Source organism: Aspergillus nomiae (assembly GCF_001204775.2).
Source record: "Aspergillus nomiae NRRL 13137 chromosome Unknown contig00164, whole genome shotgun sequence".
Taxonomy (NCBI): domain Eukaryota; kingdom Fungi; phylum Ascomycota; class Eurotiomycetes; order Eurotiales; family Aspergillaceae; genus Aspergillus; species Aspergillus nomiae.
The window spans coordinates 1-24,989 of NW_015378219.1; the positions used below are offsets into that span (position 1 = coordinate 1).

The 24,989-nt window shown below is 48.0% G+C and overlaps 8 protein-coding genes across 8 annotated transcripts; 4 read left to right on the top strand and 4 right to left on the bottom strand.

Annotated features, from left to right (window-relative positions):
• Positions 1 to 93: 93 nt before the first annotated feature.
• ANOM_006356 (uncharacterized protein) lies at positions 94 to 717 on the top strand (the record flags this gene model as incomplete). The annotated part of the gene is made up of 2 exons (XM_015551612.1): positions 94 to 565; positions 626 to 717. The coding sequence occupies 2 exons, from the start codon at positions 94 to 96 to the stop codon at positions 715 to 717; spliced, it is 564 nt and encodes a 187-aa protein (XP_015406196.1).
• A 1,295-nt stretch (positions 718 to 2,012) lies between these two features.
• Positions 2,013 to 2,739, top strand: ANOM_006357 (uncharacterized protein; the record flags this gene model as incomplete). The annotated part of the gene is made up of 2 exons (XM_015551613.1): positions 2,013 to 2,628; positions 2,681 to 2,739. The coding sequence occupies 2 exons, from the start codon at positions 2,013 to 2,015 to the stop codon at positions 2,737 to 2,739; spliced, it is 675 nt and encodes a 224-aa protein (XP_015406195.1).
• A 512-nt stretch (positions 2,740 to 3,251) lies between these two features.
• Positions 3,252 to 6,558, bottom strand: ANOM_006358 (putative NRPS-like enzyme; the record flags this gene model as incomplete). Its single annotated transcript, XM_015551614.1, has 4 exons — positions 3,252 to 3,644; positions 3,699 to 5,875; positions 5,938 to 6,205; positions 6,262 to 6,558. 4 exons carry the CDS (start codon positions 6,556 to 6,558, stop codon positions 3,252 to 3,254), a joined length of 3,135 nt encoding a protein of 1,044 aa, XP_015406208.1.
• Positions 6,559 to 10,424: 3,866 nt separating this feature from the next.
• On the bottom strand, positions 10,425 to 14,646 carry ANOM_006359 (putative amino acid transporter; the record flags this gene model as incomplete). The annotated part of the gene is made up of 8 exons (XM_015551615.1): positions 10,425 to 12,020; positions 12,748 to 13,515; positions 13,566 to 13,719; positions 13,773 to 14,016; positions 14,088 to 14,170; positions 14,225 to 14,314; positions 14,365 to 14,388; positions 14,453 to 14,646. The coding sequence occupies 8 exons, from the start codon at positions 14,644 to 14,646 to the stop codon at positions 10,425 to 10,427; spliced, it is 3,153 nt and encodes a 1,050-aa protein (XP_015406207.1).
• A 2,415-nt stretch (positions 14,647 to 17,061) lies between these two features.
• ANOM_006360 (uncharacterized protein) lies at positions 17,062 to 17,575 on the bottom strand (the record flags this gene model as incomplete). Its single annotated transcript, XM_015551616.1, has 4 exons — positions 17,062 to 17,141; positions 17,197 to 17,243; positions 17,298 to 17,363; positions 17,416 to 17,575. 4 exons carry the CDS (start codon positions 17,573 to 17,575, stop codon positions 17,118 to 17,120), a joined length of 297 nt encoding a protein of 98 aa, XP_015406214.1. The 3' UTR covers positions 17,062 to 17,117.
• Positions 17,576 to 19,370: 1,795 nt separating this feature from the next.
• Positions 19,371 to 20,567, top strand: ANOM_006361 (ceramidase; the record flags this gene model as incomplete). Its single annotated transcript, XM_015551617.1, has 7 exons — positions 19,371 to 19,423; positions 19,484 to 19,496; positions 19,552 to 19,612; positions 19,665 to 19,805; positions 19,867 to 20,148; positions 20,199 to 20,316; positions 20,399 to 20,567. 7 exons carry the CDS (start codon positions 19,371 to 19,373, stop codon positions 20,565 to 20,567), a joined length of 837 nt encoding a protein of 278 aa, XP_015406209.1.
• A 773-nt stretch (positions 20,568 to 21,340) lies between these two features.
• Positions 21,341 to 22,151, top strand: ANOM_006362 (uncharacterized protein; the record flags this gene model as incomplete). The annotated part of the gene is made up of 3 exons (XM_015551618.1): positions 21,341 to 21,825; positions 21,887 to 22,041; positions 22,090 to 22,151. The coding sequence occupies 3 exons, from the start codon at positions 21,341 to 21,343 to the stop codon at positions 22,149 to 22,151; spliced, it is 702 nt and encodes a 233-aa protein (XP_015406215.1).
• A 1,403-nt stretch (positions 22,152 to 23,554) lies between these two features.
• ANOM_006363 (uncharacterized protein) lies at positions 23,555 to 24,306 on the bottom strand (the record flags this gene model as incomplete). Its single annotated transcript, XM_015551619.1, has 2 exons — positions 23,555 to 24,236; positions 24,287 to 24,306. The coding sequence occupies 2 exons, from the start codon at positions 24,304 to 24,306 to the stop codon at positions 23,555 to 23,557; spliced, it is 702 nt and encodes a 233-aa protein (XP_015406216.1).
• Between the last annotated feature and the right edge of the window lie 683 nt (positions 24,307 to 24,989).

The window sequence follows — 24,989 nt, forward strand, 5'->3', positions numbered from 1 at the left end:
CCCATCCCCAGAACACCCCTTCCACCGCTATTTCCAATTCCTTCAATATCATCTTTAACACACTACCGCCCAAACGCAGGCGCAATAGGCACAATGTATCGAACACTCCTCATCTTCCTCACTTTATGCCTCTCGACCCTAGTAGCCGCCGGCCGCAAAGACCCATCAAAAACACCGATCGAAGACTCCAAGCAAGAAAGACACAACATCAACGACAAATGCCACGGCCTCTTCATCAATGGCGAAAGACCCGCAATCGCGGGTGAGGGCGTGCAGCGCCCTCTCAACGCAGACGGCACAAAAAAGCCCTATCCCATACGACCTCCCAGCAGGCCGCAGGCCATCTGGGGCTCATGTGACCGTCGCATCCGAAGCTATAGGATGTCGAAGCTGGACCTGGACCTCTGTCTGGGATGGAATCCGGATACCGAAAAGCTCTACCCGAAGTCTCGCGGAAACGGGATTAAGGAGGGCAACTGCTCGGCGTGCTACTACGCGAAGCCTGACCTTCACTGTGTGTGCGATGTCAAGAAGACGGACGACGATAGGATATCTATGAATTTGGGTGAGTGGTCTAACGTTTCCTGTTGGGCTGTAGGGACTTTGCTGACTAGGGGGCCTGTAGATGGGTTGGTGCAGGTTACTCATGATGGTTTTCTGGCTTGCTTTGAACATCTTGGAACACAGGTCTCGATGGATCAATTCATTCATGGATAAGTTGGAGATGCGTAGGGGATAGCGGTGTTGGGCTTTGGATTTGGATTTGGTCATGTTGCCATGCTTTTTCTGGATGTAGGATTCGGGGGACCTGCTGTATTGGTGTTTAAGAAAATATTGGATTAAAATATGGTTGCTTTGGAGGTACTAGCAATATACAACTGGTTTGCTAGATGTATGTATATCCACACGCGTCACTTGAGAACTTGCGTTGCGTTGGCACATGTCTACATTCCTGCTGGCATGAACATGCAAAGCACCAATGGTATGCGCTATAGGTATGATCCCTAGGCTAAATGTGTAGCAGCATTCTGTCAATACTCTGAAAAAGGGGTAAAGAGAAAGAAATAGAAAAGGAGAGCAGAACAGCCTGGTTTGCAACCTGCGCCGAACCTTCGCAATTTCTATTAGTCAACAGTTTACAAGAAGGACAATTCTTTCCGGATATCCTACTGACGAGGATGCAAAATGAGATGATCATACGAGCCGGATGTTTGGAATGAAGCCGGTATCAGATAGCGCCTTTCCTAACAGAAAGCCGGTGTGATATGAGGCGAGTGGGGGTTACAGAAGCTAAAGCAAAGCTCTAGATGAGGCTTTTTGAGTGCGAGGATATTTGAGTCATATCAGGAGCTACAGTGTCGATCAGATAAAGAATCTTGTGGGGACATTGTGGACATCTAGTGGTACCTTGGTGCTTGTAGAGTGTCCAAAACTTAATATGATCCGTACGAGATGCAACTAGATGGCAGAGCGACGATTCATAGGTGAGTAGTACATTCTTTGTCCCTTCTCACCTGTGCTACAAAATGGATTCTAGTAGAGATGTAAAGCACTCTTATGATACCTCATTGTATTGTATTGTGGAGGATGTCACCAAAGCACCAGGATGGTGGCTTTAGACGCTTTCCAGTTCTTTCTTGTATACAGGACGTATGCATGTATGCGTTATCAATCATATCATGACTCTTAGATCTCTGCCCCCTGAAACGTATTGGTCGTACCTTGCGGCCCCTGGAAAACTCTGCTGCCCATCCCGTTTGCCCCAACTTAAATCCCTAAGCTGTTGCCCTGCGCCCAGCTTGGCGTCACAAAGGAACAAATTCCATCACCAGAACTAGGTACCCAGGGGAAGGAAGGCATCATAACGAAAATAAGCCTCCCCTGAAACCGCAGAGAAGCGGTGTCTACAGAGCAGATTCACATAAATAGGCCCGAGCACAAACGCCCTGATACTCAATCTTTCTATGCTTACAATCTCCCTGTTCAGTACTTTATTGCGTAACCAAAGCAAAATGCATCACTTCATAATTATCATTACTCTATATCTCTCAGCCTTGGTAGCCGGAGGCGGGATCTTGTCGAAGCCCAAGCAAACTCCGCCCGATGAAGGCATACCCATGACAGACATGACCTCTGGCTCTTCCGGAGGAATATCCGACACGAACAACGTCAACAAAGGAGCATTAGCATTACATGACGAATGCCGCTACCTCAAGGTCAAGGTAACCTCGCCCGAAGCAAGAGCAACGGCCTCAGCAAAGGATACCGCCAAGACAGGAAAGGGACCCACGACGATCACAACCCCATATCGCCAGGTCCTACTGACAGCCGATTGCCGTCGGCCCATGTCAGATCCCAAGAAAGCACACCCGGACGGAGACTGGAGAGAGACCACACTGGACTTGGACAAGTGCGTTGGCTGGAATGCACAGACACAGAAGTTGACTCCGGAGTCGGATGGCAAGGGACTCATGAAGGGTGACTGCTGGAATTGCGACTATTTTACTCAAGTAACGGGCAAATCTGCGAAGGCGGAATTCGAATGTTATTGCGATAGTGTCGACAACAAGTCGAAGCAGAAGATTCCCCACTCGAAGGACAAGGCGCTTAAGGTTAAGTTTGATCTTGGTAAGTGTCCCTGTTTCTAGGGCTTGGGTGGGTTGCTGATATGTGGTTATAGATGCTGTGCTGTGGTCAAGGGATGGCCGTCTCAATTGCCATAAGCATATGGGGTCCTGAATTAGAGACATGGAGTGAAAGGGCCATCGTGACGAAGGTCAAGGTGGTTTTCAAAGAGTTTAAATTGCTTTGTTTGAAAAGGAGGAGACGCATTATGGGAGGACGGTAGCAAGTTTCTTGTTTGGTTAGGTGGTCTTGTCAACACTGGGACCTGGAGTATTGATTTTGATCAGATATGTATGGGAGGCATCTAATAACTGTGGCTGAATGTCACTATAGTTTAATTGTCTATTCATTCTTCCCTCATATTGCTTTCTCCTCTACCCTGTTGAGATGGTGAAGGCTCCTCACGGCCTGTGGCTTTCTGAATATGAGAACAAACATTCGCAATCCAATATAGAACATAGATATCTAAGAAAGAGTTCAAGAAGAACCTAAATAAAATGAAGAAATAAATCAATTATCAATCACATTAAGACCGAAACATCGCTAACCCATGCATACATGAATGCAAGAAAACAACAACCCAGTCTATAACCCCATAAAATCGCTCATTCCAAAGTATTATGCCCTTAAAAGCCCCACTGCTCAATCCAGTTCTCCATCAGCGTAGCCGAGATAGGCCCTAAGCTCCTCATCGTCTCACTTGCCTCCTTCGTCCTTTGCACACTAATATCAGCCGATAACATGCCCTCTCCACTGGACAACCCGCGGTAGAAATCGAGGAGTTTCAGAGCCGGCTTGTCCCGAACATCCTGGTCAGACGGGTTCTTGATAGATTCCAGATCAGCGATCCATTCGGGGAAAGGGACTGTCTTTGTATTATATTTCGATTCGATTGCAGGGATGAGCGAAGACCAGGTCGCGTGGTTAGGATTCATGAGGTGGAAGAAGGCGTTTGGTGTTTCAGAAAGGGTTCCCCGACGGGTTTGAAGAGCGTCAACTGTAATCTGGGCCAAAGTATCCTGTGACTAAGTTAGCGAGTCATTGGTATAGTATATGGTAGCATAGGAACATACAACAGGAACCCAATCAATGGGCATCGAACCGAGGGTGCTCGGAACCTTTCCGAGAGCCTTTGACGTCGCGACAATAGTTGGGAGCCATTCATCGGGGTTCCAAAGTCCACTCTCCGTAGTAGGGCCAGCAATCTGCCCAACTCTGAAGATAGTAGTGGGCACGCGAGCTTTCTCCGATGCAATCACACACATGCGTTCCGAGACATGTTTTGACTCCCCGTAGCCCTGCTTTAGCACTGCTTCGTCATTCTCGAGAGGGAGTTCGGGAACGACTGGTCCCATTTCCGAGGTCCAGGCGCCGATTGTCGCGACGGATGAGACGAAGGAGAGGTGTGCGTTGTATTTGCTTTCGAGGCTGAAGGAGATGAACTCTCGGACACCCTTGATGTGCGGGTCTTCGAAGGATTCGAGCGGGTGGTTGAAGTTGACTTTCCAGGCGTTGTGAATGATTAGGTCGACTGTGTTTAGGAGGGAAGTGTATTTTGTATCGTCGATCCCGAAATGTGGCTCTCCGAAGGAAACCTTGAGGAATTCTACTCTTGAAGGGTCAGACAGCGGAGCGGCATTGAGGCCCTTCTCCTTGAAGCTTTGGATTTGGCGTGACTGGGCGTCGGAGCGGTTGAAACAATAAACCTTAGAGACATTCTCGTTGATCAGGAGAGTGTACAGGAGATAGGCTCCCAAAGACCCGGTCGATCCGGTTAATATGACTGTCGAGGATGGAGGTAGTTGAGCCTGGGAGAGATGACGCGCTGGGATGTCGTCTGTGTATTTGGCTATGATGTTCTGGATTCGCTCGTGGCGGGGAATGATTGCGAGAGTGCCACCAGTGATAACCTTCACGAGGAATTGTGCTAGTTGGGTGACTGTCGAATGGGCATAGATGTGCTGAGCGGTGATCTGTGGGCGATCGCCAGCAGGCATCTGAAAAGAGACGGCATTGCGGAGTATCGTGGCCAACTGAATTGTTTGTAGGGAGTCGAGGCCCGCAGAGTACAAGTCCTCGTCGTTGTCAATTGTCTCCCTTTCAAGAAGAGAGCAGACGGTTTCGTTAACGTATTGTGTAATATTGTGCAAGGAGATGGTTTCAGGAAGTGACCGATTCAACTGCTGATCAGCAGAGGCGTAAATGGCGTCTATCTCTTCCTTATAATCTCTGTTAACGGCCTGGCGCTGCGTTGTACCCTTGGGCGTAGTCTTGAATGGCTTTTCAGGGGAGGAGAGCTTGATCATAGTTCTGGCAATGCGTCCATAGTTTGGCACGGTCACATTTGCCCGTTCAACCACGGGCCAGACCTCATCAATGAACGCAGCCTCATCGATAGTCTTGCCCTGTTCGTTCCAGTATGGTTCAATCAGCAACGAAGTCTGGAACCGACCCTGTCCGATCAACACCGCCCTACAGATCTTCGGGTGACACTCGACCATCTTTTCCAGAGTCACTGGGTTAAGCTTTTCACCATTACTGAGCACAATCACATCATCAAAGCGACCATGGTACTTCCACAGCTTCGGATTCGACGGGTGTTGCACAAACAAGTCCTTCGACGCATACTCGGTCTTGTCAGGGAAGGTATGGAAGATGCCATGGATGGCTCGGGAGTACTCCCGACGAGGAATGACAAGCTCATACAACTCCTCGCCTCGATGCTGCATATCAACACCATATGCAGGGTTCCACTCGAAATAGCCCCAGTTTCCTTCTCCCTCTGGGACCAGAGAGCTGATAATGCCCATTTCACTCGAGCCTATGAGGGTCACAACTTTGGTGTAGGGGACGATTCGGTTGCCGATATCCGCGGCCAGAGGAGCACCTGCATAAATGACTGCATTTAATGTTCCGAGACAGTTCAGTCCAGCCTGTGTCTGACTTATATCCTCCAGGATGGCTGGCGCGAGTAACGTGATTGTTGGATTGGTTGCGCGTATCGTGTCCAGGACAAGGTCAACCGAGACCGGCTTGTCGGGAAGGTTCACGAAGGGGGTGTTGTGGAAGATAGCGGACGTAAGACCGTAGAGGCCCATGAGGTGGAAGAAAGGGGTAGTGACGAGAACAAGGTTGTTAGAGGTAGGATCGTTTGGCGCAGCTACACGACGGCCTACGGGGGTAGGTAGAAAGCCAACAGAGTCTAGGGTCGCGACGAAACCGTGCGTCAAGGGAACGGGCTTTGGCATTCCTGTGGTTAGGCTTGTTAACAGGAGCTAGTTTTCAATAAACCTATAATACCTATTCGCATACCTGTTGTTCCAGAACTATGAATGATAAAAGCAACATCATTCTCGGCCTCGGCGAAGGTTTTGGTAAAAGGGTATGGCTCTGGTACGTTGCTACTGTTGAGAATATCGGCTGTTGCTGGTACTTCATAGAAATCAGTGTCTTTGAGGAAATTCTTCATCGCCGAGATCTGTCGTTCTTTGTCATGGCTGTAGAAGAACTTTCGACACTCGGTCACATCCAGGATATGTTGGTAGGCTTCGTCGGAAAGTCTGCTTGAAGGGAGCAAAGGCTATTTCTCACGACGGTCAGAGTGTACCAGGATGTAACAACTTTTGGCATTCTTACCTTATAGCCGGTCTTGTTGCATGCAAGTATAAAGATCAGGTAGACAATGTCATTCCTTCCCATATATGCCACAGTCTCATTGTTCTTGGCCTTTCCAACCTGCTCCTCAATCCACCATGAGAGTGCATTCACTGCGTGGGCAATTTCGCCAAACGACACGTCCCGGAAGCCTTGCGATACTTTGAGATCACTGGGGATAACACCGAGCTTCTGCTGGGGGTTGAACTGGGCAACTTCATCAACGACGTTGGTGAGAAGGCGCTGTCCGGCGTTGATGGGAGTCTGTGGCTGCTCCATTGGTGTGAAAGAAAATGGTACTTTGGGATAATGTAAGCTGAAACAAGTAATTAAAGTAATGCAAAGATGTCTATAAGAGAAACGCTTAGAATTAATGAATGCTTTGCTATGTCACAGTATGTAGAAAAAAAAGGGCGCCCACCCCAATTTATATCCCTCTGGGATGACAAGACATTTCTTCTTGCCTTGCTCCCTTCCGTTCGAGACACCTCTGGGCCGATTATCCAGCGGGTATACTCCGTCGAGCGCGTTATCCAGGGAGAATGTGGCACTAGCAATTGTGCGCGATTATGGCGGGTGGTCGACGCATAAGCTCCCGGAGGCAAAGTGGAGACCAAGGAGCAATTGGCTCATGCAAGGGAGGTATACAAATCCACGCAGCAAGAAAAAGCGCATTCATGACCAAACACGAATCATCATCTACACATAAACATAAACACAAGAAAGCTACAGAAGCTATTTACAATCAGACCCTCATTATAGATTGTAGGAACACATGATCCTGGTAATTGCTCCCTGTTGAAGTATTTCAGCCACTCTAGCTCTGTCCCAGGGAAAGAGTACTTGGCACAAAGCTTAACTCAACACAAGCACAGCCGAAGGGAGATCCCGTTCATCCCAAGGATGTCTAATTGCCAACTAAAATTATACATGGCGATCCAGACGCGCTAAGGTGGAGTTGATGCCAGTTGATATGGCGGCCCGTCAACTGCCGAGAATGCTCCCCAAAATGGCAATATGCTCCCTATCCGATCGGTTTCGGGTCCTTATCTTCACGTGCTTTCCTTCTATCTTACCAGTTTGGGACTGTTTTCGGTCGGGTTTCGGCATCCCGATAGTACCCTAATTGAATGATCGACAATCCAACTGGATACCAGCTCCACAGCGGGGAATGAGTTTTGGTCTAATCATGCTTCAGGCTGCAATGAAATAAAGCACGCACATTGGAGTGATGTAAACATGACTTGGGTTTTGTCCAGCGATGGGGCCGGATAAAGTTCACGGCAGTTGATAGGGCTGTGCCTGGACCATGGGTCGTAGCTGTCTTGTCAATATCCGGGACTATTCTTTACCCTGTAGTGAGACCAATGACAGAATATCGGCTTGCCGTTAATCACGCAAGTCTTGGTATGCTTTTGGTTCAGCCAGTCGCATAGACAATGTCCGAGAGAAGAACACGACTGCCTGGCTTCCGACAGCTACTCTACATCTCTATATTCAGCTATCAGCTGGAGATATGACTTGTCAAGGTAGCTTGTATGACGCCTATACTAGAGACAGAATCATTGCATAGCAATGACTACAAGTTACATAAACTCTTAGTGGCTCAGAATACCGATTGATACAAACACAGGATACTAAAACACAGGACACATGATATGCCAACGAAGTTCACATACAAAGCGAAGCCAGCTGCGATACCTAATTATCGTTGACAACCTCACCGAAAACCTTGAACTCCACCAGCCGAACCTTTTGCTCCTCTTGTGGCACGAAAGCAAGCCGGATCTGGTCCGTGTCGACACCGTCCCAGGTGGCCCGGGTAATTCCGTTCGCAACCGGGGAACTATAATTCGCACCAGACACCTCCGCCCACTCGCCGGAGACATTAACCTGAATACTATATGTCTCAGGAGCATCAAAGCCTTGCGTACTATTAGCGAAAAAGGCTATCTCCGCGCTGGCCGTCTTGGTTGTAGACTCGAAGCTGATCTGGTACCATAGCTCACTGCCATTTCCAGCTGGTGTATCCCAACCGTTCGCGACGTCGGACTCTGGGAAGAACCAGACTCGACCGTCGATGGCGGCGTGAACCGCGTCGGTGTCTGCATCTGTGACAGAGACACTGCCTTGGGGGTACACAGTTGAGTTCTGTTGCACGGAGACAGCTATAGGGCGGTTAATTGCCGGCGGAGTTTCTCGGGTGATGCTGGTAGTAATACGGGTCAAGCTTGGTGCTGTGGAGACAACTTTGCCGTCGACCTCGACCACTAGCCCGGAGGTGCCGTAGTGATTACCATTGGCGTCCCACTGGACGGCGATCTCGTGGCCATGGTAGAGAATGCGCTCGGCACGGAAGTATGACACGACTGCTGGGTCTGCTAGCGGGTTCACCTCAAGCACATCGTCAGCGCGAGGACGGATGCCAACAAGTCCGGAAAGGACGAGGTCAACATAGCCGGAATGGAAGTAGTGCGGGGAGCGCGCCAATCCGACGATCGGACTGCCTGTATCGGCATCATAGTCTTCTTCCAGGTTTAGGACACCACCTCGATTGGGGTTGTAATGTAATTGAGCATACTGTTGGAGCAGGTCGGTGTAGTCGGTCTTTGTCACGACGTTGGCAGCAGCAGATGTGTTGTAGTGGTCGAGCAAGTTAGCAAGGGCCGATAAGACTTGAGTGGTCTGGTAAGGCCAGGCAGGTCCGTTCCACTGGCACTCGCGTTTATCGCCTTCATAGCGGTATTGTTTCATGTAGTATTCATAGCTCGGCTCGTTGGTGCGTAGGCCGTGAGCGCCCGCGAACTTTTCGCTATCCAAGAGATGCTTCCATGCTTGAGCAAACTCCTCTGTGTCGTCCGGCAGATCGTGTGCCCAGGGAACATAGCCCACCAGCTCCCGGCCTCGAATGAAGTCCCAGTATGTTACATACTCGTTGTCCACTTTGTACCTATCAATGAAGTGCTCGTAGGTGCTGTTCCACAATGTCTCCTGTACTGTTTTCTTGATGTCGGTGGCCTGCTGCTGATACTCGTTGGCCACATCCTCCTGGCCCAGTAACGTCGCCAGGTTGGCAATCGCCAATGCGTTCGCATACTGGTAACTATTGATGCTGGGCCGGAAGGCATTTCCTCCTGTGAAACCATCCGCGCCGCCGGATGCGTCGATGCTAGCAATCGTGTACTCAGTCGCATCGGTGAGTGGCTGTATCCAGTATAGGGCCTTAGAGGTGTCGTATCCTCCCGTTGACATGGTGGTGGTATTCCATCCCTTGAAGACCTCCTGCATGGTATCTAAGTGGACGGTAGCATCGTCTGCTACTCCATCGACCAGATACCCCTGCCACACTCCGTCGGCCATACTCTCAGAGAACTGGTATGGGTTCCTGTACGGGCCGTAGAGAAAGCTTGCGTAGTCGCTCTTGAAGCGACGATCACGGCACCAACGGCCTTCACGCAGATGGAAATTGGCGGCATCAATCAGCAAAGCTGAGGGCTGAGTCTGCCAGCTGACATCATTCAGAAACTCGGTTGAAATGTACCCATCGGCACCCAAATCACGCTGGTGGGCACGAAAGATATTCCACCGATAATAATACACATCCTGGATATCAGACGCACTGGACTCGAAAAGCGGGATCCGGTCGCGATACCACGGTGCATCATTGCCGAAGTATTGAGCAGTAATGGCATCTGCATCCAGCCCTGCAGCCTGCAGAAACAAGCTGGCCCAAGCCAGGCCTTTCACACAGTTCATTTTCGATGGTTGTTCCTGCGCATCATGCTATATGCTGAAGACCGGGGTGCATTTATAGCTTCACTACGGTTCTTGGCTCTCCGGCGGGGAGAGCACGCATCAGACGATGTCCGTTCTAGTTCAGGATGGTTCTCACGGTAAATTACCCCGAGGGGCTATTAATGTGCCGATCGGAGTGCAATTGACTTGCGCTAAATTGGTCCATAATACATAATTTGGTCTCTTGTGTCGGAGCCCCGCATGGCGTTTCTTCACTCCTGTGGGGGTTGACCAGGAACCCCGACTTTTAATTTATGATAGCGCCATGGCAGTGCCCAGGTTTCCCCAGTCGTCGTCATATTTCGGTTATTAGTTGAATTGTCCCGGTATATTATGTCCAAGTGCCGACTCTATTTTTCGCTTTGTTGCGCCGCCTCCTGTAGCTTTTGCATGTATGCTTCCGATTGAGCAGAATATGCGCATCGCCTGCGAATCGCTTCCCCGTACCGGTAGAAAATAAATGGAAAAGGCATACATGCGACTGTAAGAAAGGCGGGGATTGAGGAGGCCCAATGAATCCCTAACCCATCATACATATAAGTCGTGAAGAGCGGAAATATTCCTCCAAACAGAGATCGCAGAACAGCATTAGCCGCCAAGACCGATGCGGCGAAAATGGTATAAGAATCAATAAGATATCCCATGATGCCTAGGTATAGGAGAACAATCCCACAGCCGAATGGAACGCCGGCTGCTATACTAACCATCCAGTGAATGGAGGGAGAGTTGGTCCACGCGAACCAGAAGAGACCGACAGGAATCAACATTGCAGATAGCATCACCGGCGGCAGGCGTGACTCTGGAGGCGCGAACCCTCCATGTCTTTTGACTGTTCTCATGTATCGCTTGTTGTCAGGAATTGTGTAGATCGTTCCGACAATCATACCCACAGCAATGCCCATGAAGGCGAGTCCTCCCACGCCTTGGTTCCATCCCCGGCCGTGTTGGTACACAATAGGAAACGCGGCAAACATCATAAAAAGTGCGCCATAAATGATGGCAATGTATACAGATAACATAAATACGATAGGCTCTCTGAATAGTAGGACCCATGGTCGCAATAAAGAGGTGGCAAACATCCGTTTCAAAGAAACAGCCCCTGCATTCTCGACATCTAGCTTTGATCGATAAACCATGCCAGTTTTTTGAGAAAGACGCTTTGCTCTTTGGCGGAGGAGAACTGGTGCGTAGGTTTCAGGAACGAAGCAGGTCATCAGAATCCACAAAACCCCCGAAAGCGCAGCCAGGAAGCCTTCCACCCATTTCCACCCAGCATTCATCCCCAGAAAACCACCGATCACCGGTCCAATAGCAGGCCCCATGAAGGGTGCTGCAGCAAAGAGGCATAGAGCCAGCCCCCGTTGCTCAGCTCGAAACATATCGCTAATCACACCCCCCGCGTTCGTCAGGGGCGATGATCCCGCCGTGCCTGCCAGAAAACGCAGAACCAACAAAGTCTGTATATTCTGTGCACCGGCACATCCCGCCAGAAAGACCGTCATCGCACCAAATGAGACGAAAAAGGGATATTGTCGACCAATGAACTCGCTGAGCGGCGCCCAAACCAATGGCCCGAGTGCAAAGCCGATCACAAAAAGCGATAGTCCAAGCGTTGCAACTTCCGTGCCGACATCCAAGCCTTCCATCACTTGTTTCGTAGATCCAGAATATGCTGAGGAAGCGAGGGCAACGGCCAATGTTGCTGTAGAGACGACGACCGTAATGCTGACTTTCTTGAATGTAGTAAAGAGGATGGGGTTTCTGGGATCATTCGGCAGCCAGGAGACCAGGAAGGGATCCGTTTCCGTTCCTGATCCAGGGTAATTGTGATGCAGAACATCCTGAGTAATGGCCCCTTGGTCTACCACCTGGCGCCAAAAGGGTATGTGTCGTCCACAGTCTTGCTTAGTCCATTCCGATTGACTCTCTGGGTCCATACCCATGATCTATGGAATTAGCCAGGCGAGCTGACTCTGTCGCAAAACCTTGTTATGCCACGCCGAAGGACCATGGTGGAAATAATGTTGGCTTTATAACGACCGTTATATCCAGACGATATGCCAAGACAGTCATCAGGGAGCGGAGTCCAACGCTTTGGCTCGGACCCTAGACGTGCACTATCGTCTATCATTGGCCAGGTCACCGAACTTACGCCCTACAGCCGACATAAGGAGTCCTTTCCCCATATAGGGTAGGGAGGGTTGTGTCATCAAGTCGCCTTTAACTCCGTGACCCCGTCAGCACTCGGCACACAATTCCGAGTCCCCTTTTTAATACAAAGCAGATCACAGTGAACCGTGCACACGGGATGCCGTTTACGAGCCAATCATTCCGAAATGTTGGCTACCTAATCCCACAACACATCGCACTTGGGGCACCAAGCATAAAACTATGTATTCAATTCGGTTCTTCCAGGTTCCCGACCGACCGATTATCAGCTCTAGTGGGGTTCACATGCAGCTAACTACAAAATGATTCGTAACTATGACTCGGAGAGTGAAACAAAAACCCGGCTAAGTAAGCAGAAAGTCGTAAGGCGGTTGATATGTCCGCCTGTCCTCCTCTCTGGGAATCGGATCCGTACGGCCCAATTTCTGTGGTTATGATATCATCATTTGCACGTCAAGTAAACTATGGACCGATTTGAAGTTCCACCACAGGGCCCTTGTATACCTTCCTCGCTCGGACGAGATAATAGAACAGACTCAAAAGAATAACTCCCCCAATCCCCACTACACTGTAGTTCATGGATTCAGCCGATACATGATTCATGGGTGGCCAGAAACTGAAGAAGACTGCAATGGTCATAAAGATCACAGCAAAGACGTTGATAAGGATGCCCCAAACCCCCGGGACATGAAAAGGACCCCAGACAAGCTGGGCTCCGGCGGTATTGATCATGGTATGCTCACCCTTGGACCCACTGATTCCACCCGTACAGCGTCGCCAGAGCAAAAGTCCGGCCGTAATCAGGTATGATGAGAACAAGCCCGAGGTGGACAAGGACATCAAGTCATTGAATGCCAGGTCAGAGCCAATACCAATAAGGCTCAGCAGACAGGTAATGGCGGTGGTCAGGGTGACTGCGTATGCTGGAATTGCAGAACGAGCAGTGACCCTCGTCCACACTCGCCATCCAGGGATGCCCCGGTCACGCGCAAAGGACCAGAATTGCCGTGATGTCGAGGCCAGCATACCGGCCGAGGAGCAACTGCCCATTGCAACGATAATGGCGCCTGCAGTGGCCGTGCCCGCTACAGATCCCGTTGCCTGGTGGAATATAGTTAGGAAGGGGACTCGAGCTTCCAGAACTCCCGTCATATCCTCGACACAAAAGAGCAATGCGATTAGCATGCTGAAGCCGAGGACGCCATTGATTAGCACAGTGAGCATCAACGCCAAGGGCACAGCAACTGTGGCATTAGTGATTTCTTCAGACAGCTGGACCGTGTCAGCTCTCGGATCCGTCGATGTTTAGATAATTTACGTACATGTACTGCAGCATCGCCCCCTGCAAAAGCAAAGACAGGTCCAATCAGGCCAACAAAGAACGAAAGACCCTGAGAGGGCCATTGACCTTCGTTCAGAAACTGGGTGAAAACTTGCTCGGCTGTATTATGATTGGCCATGTAGACCATTGGAATTCTTCCCAAATAAGCAGAAACCTCACATATTTATGGGACGTGATATTTACTTACAGAATAGCAAAGAAGCCCAAAATATGGAGGACTAGGATTGCACCTTCAAATCGTGGCAATACCTTTCCTCCAGCAATATTGATGATGAAACCGAAAAGTGCAATCGCATAACCGATCAGCACCTGTCGCCATATTTTAGGCTCGTAGGATGGATTGGTGAGCGTCACCAATGTCTCGATATAGTTCCCACCCAGATAGCAGACGGTCGCATAAGTGGCCTGCCAGCCAATTACCGTAAGCCAGCCTTGGGATATTCTCAGTTAACGCATTGACTCGCGTATAAATCATGTCATGCCCCTCCACGACTCCACTCACCTGTGATGTAGCTGAAAATTTTCATTGCGGACTGAGGTGCGAGCATTGAGCACCAGTGGTACTGTCCTCCTGACGTTGGGGCCCTGAATGGTTCTTCTTTAGCACGATGTTTCTAATATCGCTTCGTAATTCCTTACATCGACACAAGCTCCGAGATTACTACAAATGTAGCAGCGATACCAAACCAGACAAATATGTAACCATAGACACTACCGGCAGGACCACCACTAACTTTTGATCAGTCTGGGCTGTAATTGATGGACAGGATCTCGTGTACTTTTGAAAGTTCTGAAGAAATAGCCTATCCCGAGCGTGATGTTTCAGCTGATAGAACCGTGAAGGCAGGTGATGTGGTAGAGCCCTACGTCGTTACAGACTCCCATGTGATCAGAATGGTGCAACTGAATCCCAGCATCGACAGCACCCCAAAGTTTCGCTTCAAGACTGGACGCTTTCCTAAGCGGGTCAAATGGATGTCGTCCGCATTTTGATATGATGAGGGTTCCTCAAGCTCATATGACCGGGGACGTGTAAATTGCTTCAAGCCATAGGACGTCATGGCGATGGAAGTAGTCCTAGTGCCTTAACAATGAAGAGCTGCAAGTATGCATATACAAAGGTGCTTAATTCAATTGAGAAACTTTTCAAGTCGGGTTTTTGAAACACATATAAGTACAGGAGTCTGAAGTGAAGGAAGATTAGTTGATTTCAGATAGTTAAGAGATTTCCTGTCGTACGATAAATTCCAGAAAAAGGAAGAATCCCTCAATGCACTCCCTCCGCTTTCGTCCCACATTGGAACCCATTGTAGCCCAATTCGCCTAGTTAAATTGACTGGGGAGGCTATCCCTGGAGGGAGGTACTTTTGAATTGACGCATAGTATCAGGGATCCGGTGTGGACGATGAAACCTTGCGGTCGGGGCTGGGTCCGTCTTTATCAATCCTGGGAACTTGCAAGGCCATTTACAGGATCTTAACCAATGGATCCACGAGGAATGCGCCAAAATGCAAGGCGCTCCGACGTAATTTAATTATTTCGAATGGGTTACTTCTCAATTATATTTGGCCCAGTATAGGGCTCTCTGGATTAGATCCCGATCCCAGACTCTAATACTAACTTTTTCATCCATAGAATACATGATCGGCAGCGATATTAAATAATTGAAACTGAAAGGACGCAGTCTCTTCCTTACCCATTTCCAACCGCTAGACCTTTAATGTCGGTTATTTCAAGCCACTTGAATTATGCTCTATATAAATTGGCAAATGGGGAAGCTCTATATTATCTGTATGTTTCCGGTTTTGGATCACCCCGGCCAAGCACGACCTCACGGGCCTCGCAAAACCCTCGAGAGCATGTCTGTAGAGTAGTTGATTTCTCAAGCCTTCGTTTGCCAATCAATTCTCATGTGTTCTGGTTGGGGGGTGGGGGAGGGAAATCGAAACACTAGATCAATCTCACATGGGCTCTCATGTCAATCTCCACAACGGAGGCAGGGTTGCATTGACATGTCAGCATCCCTGCCATTCCAGCCTGGAATAATTTTACTCTCAAGTCCGTTCATGTTTACGGATAGTGTTAACACACCAGTCGTGGATAGAGGCTCAATGACGGGTTTATTCGCAGGTTGGTCTTAGCTTAGGATAAGCATCTCAGCCCAATCCTCCCGGTCTACTCGTTTTCTTGTTATTTGAATATCCCTTTTTTCAACGATTTTCCATTTCCGTTTCTTGTTTTCCTTTATTTCCCTTTTCTTTTCTCTCATATTTAGCCCTCACTTGTATGTTATTAGCCAGGAAAGAGTTGTATTTCTCACAGTGGAATCATAGCATCAGGCGAGCTGACCGATTGAATCACGCTCGGTCACCCTCTTCCTTGGCCAGTTTCGAGGGGCTTAACACTAATTAGAGACCACCTGGCAAGCATCAACTTGGCGCCAAGAATTGAAAAGAGTCTGCACTATGTAGGCTTAGATAGGTTAGATTGACTTAACTAGGGCTTAGGACGGTGATGTTAATAATACTGGGGTTCAACCCCCTGGGGGCCAGCTTTTCGGTCGAATCGGCCCTTTCCAGATTGTAGAGAGGCAGAGTACCCTAACATACTAAAGATTGAATCTTAAATTTGAGAGAAATTTTTGAAAAGATATCAAGATGACTCTAATATTTTTGGAAATTTTTTGAGAATTTTAAAAGTTAGATATAATGCTTAAGTGGCACCTATGTATATATGTTCATATGTGGTTGGGATGGCATCCAAAGTGTATATATATCTACACGGCAACTTCTCGATAGGTTGATTCACTTTAGATTGGAATCCATGCAAAACCCTCTAAATGTTCCCTAAATAATTTCTAATAATCTTTGATGCAATAAACTATTTTTCAAACATTTTTGAGGAATTTAAGACGTAGTATTATACGTGTAAAGGTACATTCGATAAAAACCATGTGGAAAATATCGTTGTTTCGTAGCTCGGGATTTTCTCGGCAAATCGCTCGAGCGAGGCATGGCTGATTATTATTCGATTTGCAATGAGATCATTGAAAGGTTGAATAGAGATTGTATAATAGGCGGACTTTTCAGTGAGTACATATCTTAATGGTATTTAGAAGTGTGAAGGAGCAGCACACAGTCTACAAAGTTAGAATCTCAATTGTAAAGATACATCATACTGTGATAAACTACCACTATATAAATAAGAGAGATGCAAGCATCCCACAATTCAACTGATTCTGTTGATCACTTTGGATATTTTACTTTAGCCTCAATCAGTTACGGTTGAAATGGGTGTTTCAGGCCTGAAATTCTTCAATTGATATGCAAACAAGAGAGCCAACAAACAAACATACATGCAGATATATAAGGAAATAGACAAGGAAATCGAAAAGCAGATGGTCTAAGTAGCAAACAAAGGAAAATAAACAGCAAATTGATATAATTGTTTTCGCATCGTTCTGTACATCCCCCTTCACAATCCTTTCCCTTGGCCTTATGGTTGCATTGCCAAAGCACTGACCAGCAGTAGCTTAGACGCAAGGCTTGCAAGCAACCTGTTAATGATTAGTATTGGGTCATCATTAGATAGAAGAATGATGCAAAACTTACAGTCATGGTGCCAAGTCCAGCGACACAGGCAACATCGGCAATGGGGTCTAGAGTATTCAGTCAGTGAAGGATCTCAAAGTCTTTGGTGCAGAAGGACATACTAAGAGCAAGCTCGGCAGCGGCAGCGGCGCAAGTGGCGCTCTGTCCAACGACGGAGCTGATACAGGCTTTGGAAAGAGTCAGTTAGCTGTATAAGTGAAGCCTTTGGGAGTTAATTACCGAGCCAGCTGCATCCATCATTTTCCTTGGCCTTGGTCCAGGCAGAGGCGATGTTGTGGATATCAGCAGCGCTCTGGATGTTGGTGGCAGAGATGCCGTTGGAAGCCGGGATGGCGGTGGCAACAGCGAGGAAAGAAGCGGCGACGATGAGGAACTGCATTTTGATAGTGGAATAGTAGAATTGGTTTGAAGAGATTGTTTGAATGGTGTTGTTGTTGTTTGGAGGTTGTAGTGTTGTAGCGTTGTTTGCTTTGTTGTGTTGTTGTGTTGTTGTGTTGTTGTGTTGATGAAGATGTGATTAGAGACGACGATTGAGGCCCTTATATAGACTTTTCGTGCCTTGCAGGATGTATGAAGATTGTACTTCTTGCAGAGTCGATGGACGTTGTATGTCCTGCAATGTGAGATTCTGTATACTGGCCATGTTAATTTTGGATTGTAGAGTCTCACCTTGCATGATAGTCTATCTCAATGACATGTTTCGCCCCTATCCCTGTCAGCTTATTCTTGGCGGTTATAGGACCTAGCAAGTCAAGGGACCTTTGGCGCTAAAGCTCTCAGTCTGAGCAGGCTAACCGGTGTATCAAGCTATACTCTACGAGAATGTTCGAGCTATGACATGAGTGCTGCCGCGAACATAGCCATCACTCTGACACCTCACGGCCATTGTGCTTCCCAACATGTCGGGCAGCTTAGCTAGGCGCTCCAGTTCTTGGGGGCTAGGATTATTTTTCGCGTGAAAGGCACTTAGGATCTCCCGTTTAGGCGGAGCTGAGTATCATGTTACGTTTCATTGAGGAGTTGTACACGGTCTGCTATAGCACTATCTACTCTGATTACTCGCATCTTCAAGGGCTTGCCCTGAATACGCCTCGGGAAGCTTGGTAACTTCCTCAGAACTTACAAGCAGAATCGGAAAATAATGTGCCAATCCGAGTAAAAGGGAGATGGGAGATAGAAAGACACCACGTGGGGAATTGTGCTGCGACAGAAGAACGGGGATGCTTGCACGCGAGACTGCGCCCCGCGAATAAGCAATAAGCACTAACTAAGCTTTTCTGTCAAGATCACCAAAGCCCCTCGGTAAATTTGCGGTAGCTGTTGGATCATCTCACCTGGCGTCTGACGCTACAGCTTTACGAAGGGGCGGGACCCACTCGGTAGCAGGAACAACACTGAACAACGCCAACAGCAGGTAAGATCGGCATTTTAGCGACAACGGCCCCTAAGAAGTTTCTAAGAATACCCATTTCCCTCTGTTCAAAAGCAGGAACGAATCTAAACACCTCTCTCTACTTCTACCTCCGGGGCCCTCATCCTTTCAGTTCCCCAAATTCAATTCGGTTTAGAACTTTCAGTTACCCATTGCCAAAGTCAACAATTATCAGCATAATTGTTCGTTAGGAGGTCATGGTAGATAATATCTACTAGTTTTCCATTGAATTTTCTCGGTTTCATCGCTTTGATCGTTTTTCTTGAGCCCAGTTAACATTCCTGAAATACATAGATCCACCTCCCAACGACCAAATAGTTTGTCTCGTACCTTGAAATCGTTGATTCTGCTCCCAATGCTATTATTGAACTATCTCCCAATGTTCTTCTGCTGACATAGGGCGCGAGTACGACGTTGACCAGCATCAAAGTTCCTAAGGGGAGCCATAACCGAACTACATAACTGATTGACGACCGTCTTAATCGCGATCAGCTGACGCGCCACCTACCCTAACACTGACCAACTTATTGTATATGATGGCAGATAAAGGTGCTAACTTGCCGTGGTTCTTCCCACGTACCAAGATGCGCATATCATTCTCCCTGGCTAAAGCGGGTCATATCTCTCTGGTGGGTCCGGATAAATAATTTAATCCATTAAATCCAATTATCTCCGACAGCAACCAAGTTCCACTTATTTCACCCCTTCGTTCCGCAACTTCCAACTTGTCAACAATTCAACGATGGAGCACTCAACCCTGGCACCGTTCTGGGGCCCGCAGACCTCTTACCTCAAGTATGTCCTGAATTTTCTTGCGATCTGTTGAGAGTGCCAGTGACTTATGATCGATTCCAGCTTTTGCGAAGAAGTACGTACTGCAACGCAACCCCAGTAAACCCGGTCTAACGGCCGGTTCTTCATAGGACTATGTAGTCACCCGGTACATCGCGGAGTTTATCAATACCCTGAGCAGCTTCGTATACAGTGCGTTAGTTAAGGCCTAGCCGTAAAGCCTGTAATTGACCTCTTTCTCCAGTTGTTTACGGGATCTATGGCCTGTCCAAGCTTCGTCATAAGCCGCACGCCGGCTCCCGCTCGATTCCGTATTTTGGGTTGATGGGAGTAGGCGTCTGCTCGGCAGGCTACCATATGACCCTGAAATACCACACCCAAATGTGTATGTCTCGCTCCATATCCTCAGTTGCTCCGATCGTCTTTCTCACGTGGCTGAACCCCAGCGGATGAATTGTCCATGCATCTGTTGACAACGCCCCTCCTGTATCGCATTCTCTCTTTCCAGACCAGCCCAGAGCACACCCGGATGGTGGGCATTGTTCTCTCTATTCTGTTCACCATCGTGATGGTCGTCCACATGGTGATGGATGAATTCCTCCTCCACGCTGTCACCTTCGGTATGGCAGTCTATTTGATCGCAACACGTACGCTCAAGATCATTCCCCGACAAATCCCCGATCCGGTAACCCGGAAGAACATTCAAAGCGTAGCGCTCTTTGGATGCGGTAAGCCATTTAGCCAGCGAAACGTTTGGGCAACTGTTGACCCATTCCAGCGAGCTTTATCTTCGGTTACCTGGTGTGGTTGATTGACGACTGGGCCTGTCGGATTTTGACCAGCACAAGACAAGCTGTTGGGTTGCCTTTAGCGTTCTTGTTCGAATTGCATGGATGGTATGCACGTACTTCTTTCTCATTTTTTCTCCTTGCTCAACTGGAACTCCCGGGACTCGCACCGCTGACAATAAGAATACAGGTGGCATGTCTTCACTGCCATTGGCGGCTATATTGCTGTTGCGATTATTGACCTCTTGACATCTGGCGAAGTGGACAAGGACTCCACTGAACGCCTGGCCTGGCCCCTTCCTGTTGTCGCGAGGTTGGTGGCAACAAGAAGTAGCTCAACCCAGAAGAAGGGTAATTAGTCGATTAGAGGCTACCGGTGTTAGATGAGGATATGCAAGCCTGTCAAGGAAGAATACGATATGTAAATCCCATGGTGAGGAGAGGGTACAGCCAGCTGAACACTGTATTATTTAGAAATTCCAGACACTGATTGTTTGGATTAAAGGAATGTACTATAACCACAATTTGAAAGAGAAGTAAGGTTTTGAAAAATTTGCTCTTTGTGCGGCTGGGAGCGGCCCTTGATATGTACTACATCTGTGTACCGCAGAACTTGCACAAACCTAGCGAGTATCTGATCTATGCAACATGCTACTCGCTTTAGTAAGTTACGCAGGTGCTACTAAGCTATAAGTCCGGTACTATAACTGGAGGGTGCGTTTTGATAACTCTATGGAGTCTGTTCGTGCAACCGACGACGCCCCGACAAAGGTAGTTTACACTGTCATAGATCTTCCGTTTGATTTAAACTTAGTTTTTAGGGTATTGATTCATTGTTCCAGGGTGAGACTCTTCGTGGCGTTCCATAGGATTCGAATATTTCCTAGACACTAAATTGTTGCCCGGTGCCCCAGGGTGGTTTGACAAACAAGAGAGGCATTTCTTCATTTATAATTGTATCAGAGGTGAAAGACAAAAGCTTAGAGGTGGGTGCTTCTCCTATCTAGCATTATAATGATATTATATCTGATTTCATAAATAGCATGCGCGGGTCCCAGGAAAGCATGCTCCCAACGATTTATATTTTTCCTCTGTTGGCTTGGTTTCCATTTTCCCTTCCCAACCCCCAAAAATGTATTTATTTTTGATTGTGCTTTTGCACCTCTCAGTCTTCGTTTCTAGCCAAGGCCTACCCCAGCCTGATTCAAAGAAACTCGATACAAACGACATCCACGTAAGATGCGAGCCGCTTAAGATAATCAACGACGAGAGGCGCAGAATTCCTCCCCCCAATCAGCAGCGTCCCGGTCGAGCTTATTCCGACGCGGGATCGGAAGATACGATAATAGTCACACCGCAAATGAGACAGGGAACGCCTGAGACTGTGAATCTCCGACTCCCGGGAGAACCAGTGACACCACGGACACCAGGAGGGCCATGGACGCAAGGATCGCCAGGATCGCCTACACTGCGCAGTCCCCGACGACGCAGTCCAATGCCAGAGCCGCCAAAACCATACTTATTTGGAAAATGTGGCGGACGCGATACAGCAATTGCTTTGGACTCTTGTCTTGGGTGGGATCCACGGAACGGAGGGACCATAATTGCCCAAAAGAAGTATGTATCGTTCTTAGCTACGGTTGGTTATTTCTGTCCGACGGCAACTGATAGTTCTTAGTGGCCAAGGAATGACAAAGGGTGACTGTCATAGCTGTCAATACTACAAAACTGGGGATGATGGGTCTTTCTTGATCACCTGTCTTTGCCAAATGACTCCACAAGCAGAGCAAATTTCTGGTATGGATGATCCACGGCTAAGGATGTTCCACCAACGTAAGTATTTCACAGATCACTGAGTGCTTTTTTACTAACAGATGCTAGCTGGTGTGATAACCATTGACAAGAATAATCGCTTCCGCTGTTTTGGTATCACTGGACTTTGAGGATTTGGAGAAACTGGCGTATAGTCCTGTGCATAGATCACTAGTTGTCTGATAAATACTTATCTAATCCAGCATACGAGTGTACAGTGGATATGAAGTAAAACAGAGACTAAGCTCCCAGTGGTAATGACTTAAGGTGATCTAGTGCTGCACTATTGCGGTAAATAATCTACGCGTGGTTTGTTGGGCATTTCATCCTGCGCTATGTCGAGTTCACACCTCTGGGATGACATATTGCACGAGCAGGTACAGTTGCCAAGAACAGGCTTTCATTGCTTTGTTTTTATCTTAAATGGATTCGTAAAAATCCCGGTCCACTCTCTTGGTTCTAGACTATCTTCTATCGGAAATACAGATTCATTTACTGTTCTCCTCCGTAGCTGTTGCCCAGTGCCCCATCCGAAAGGACAGTACACGCACACATATCGCGTCTTGGTTTTCTATTTCATTGTTGACATTAAAAGGAAGTTTAACGGGGTCCGCTTACCAAATAACTATGGCAATCAAGGCCAGAAATGCCGCTTTGCACATAGCTACCATTTGACAAGTAAATGAGTACAGCTTTCAACTTATTGAAAAGAGACTCCATGGATGTTACCCACACCATGCCAGAGATACAACATCCAGTCAACATTCTCATCACGCTCGAAACAAACCTACCGATGGATCGTATACTTAACGCAGCAAAAGCGACACTGGTCCAGACTCCAGACTGGTGGCCGCCGTAAAGTGATCAAACCTGCCGTCCAGGCGAACATCAAAGCACCCATCGACCAGCAGGCGATGTCCTGGGGTATAAGCATCGAGACCGTCTTCCGGTCGATAACCGCATCGCTAGAGCGATCACGGAAGTCTTGAGTTTGGCTGTATATGGCCGTATCTGGAATCAGAGATTGAGAGAGATGCAGCGTGGTGTGCAGACTCACGGTTGTTCCAAATAGGGCAGCTGCCACAAATACACCAAAGCAGTTTAATGGAGGCATTGCAGCACCATGATCTTCACCTTTTGATAGCATGGCTCAGATAAAGGGGGCCTTTTTCCGTACGTGTTCCTTCAGGTACTATCTCTGAGATGCTACTGGGTACTTATCAAGGCATTTCCGCCCCTCAACTATCCAACTAGCTTCTAGATGTGACACTAGGTTAACATGTGCGTTAGTGCTTATGAATGCAATATGTCAGAGGATAGTCCATATTAGACCCTGCAAATTTTATTGAATCTTTCCGGAGAATAATTCTAACCTTGCCTTTCACAGCACTGCCCTTATTATTGCTCATTCCACACATCTTTGCCAGCCACTTGACGGTAGGCTATTTCCGAGCTATAATCTAAGATCTCCACTGAACACCGTAGCGACACCTTCCCACTGGCCACTCTTAGTACAGATCCAGAAAAAGTCTGTTCAAGAATCCAGCGCAATCCTCGCCTCAGTCCCCCAACTATCCTCCAAGATAACCGAAATACAATGATTAATATGAGTCTCGCTATCAAAGCTCGGCTCTATAATACCGCCGTGCACCTCCCTAAACCGGACACGGAACTGCTTTCTCCAATAGAAAAGACAATGTACCACATGCCACTCCCGTGTCATCGTCACCTTCGCACTCTGGTTATCTCCAAGGGCTGCGACCTCCTCGAGGGTCATCGGTATCTTGTGGTAGTCGTCGGCAAAATAGTCCCAGCTTCCATCCGGCCCAGGACCCGATCTCTCGAACTCGGCTGTTAATTCGTCATCGCGGCAGTAGGGGGGCAACCAGGCTGCTGCTAGAGAGTCGAATTTGCAGCCAAGGGATATCGCCTCAGCTGTTGAGTTGCCGCAATAACAGTGCTTTCGTGGTGCGTTGCGGCGTGCTGCGAGAACAATATTGTGAGCGATGCTGATTAAGCCCCATAGAGCGAGCAGGCAGATGAGGATATCTCGAGCGATGCGAGTTTTAGGAGATGATAGTAGTCGCTTAGTTCCTCTGACGAAGATATTTCGATCGGCTTTGGATTGTTCTGTATTGCTACTTTGTAGCAAGGTCTCGTCCTCGTGGGCGTCTTTGGATGTGGATAGCTCCGGATCTGAAGCGTTGCTGTCGACCCTATTTCAGGACATAAGCATTTGAATATGTCGCTACTGAGTGCTTATTACCTTTCGTACTCGAAGCCCATTTTCGAAGGCCACGACTTTCGCCGGAGAAGTGAAGTATAGAGATTTCCAAGGCTCCTATACAACAAAGAAAGCGAAGGCAAAGAACACCCGTTCTGTTTTAAAGATACGCCGCTCTACAGGTCTTCCTTAGGACTGCAACAGCAGAGAGCCGTACTCAGTACCGATATTAGCCAACAGATAAGCCAAACCGGACAAAAGGGCTTCCCCTCAGTCCAGCGTATCCTCTTTTCCCTCTTTTGTTATCGTAAGCGCGCTCTTCGGCTACTCTCGATGACTAGCTCTTGGGCTTTATCATCCACCATTCATTAATGCGAGACCCTTGTCAGTCCCACCTTAATAATATATTTGGAATAGAGATATAGTCTATAATAGGTTTAGAGCACGTCATCATTGATTTGGATGAGCCCAGAATCTGTACTCTATCTGCGCCGCATCCATTTTAGTACAAGCATGTATTCCTGTTTCGTACACCTGCATTTGGCTCTTAGTATATCTTGCCTTGGTGGCTATACAAGCTCCTCTTTGAGATTCTTGCATATCTTATTTGTGAGATTATTTACTTGTTCCTACCTAGTACAGCTGTGCGTATATCCTTTTCAGTGAAGTTACATTATCACAGACACACTAGATCACATCCTTGTCAAAAATATGCCTAGCAGGGATTGATCCATTCCAAAGTACT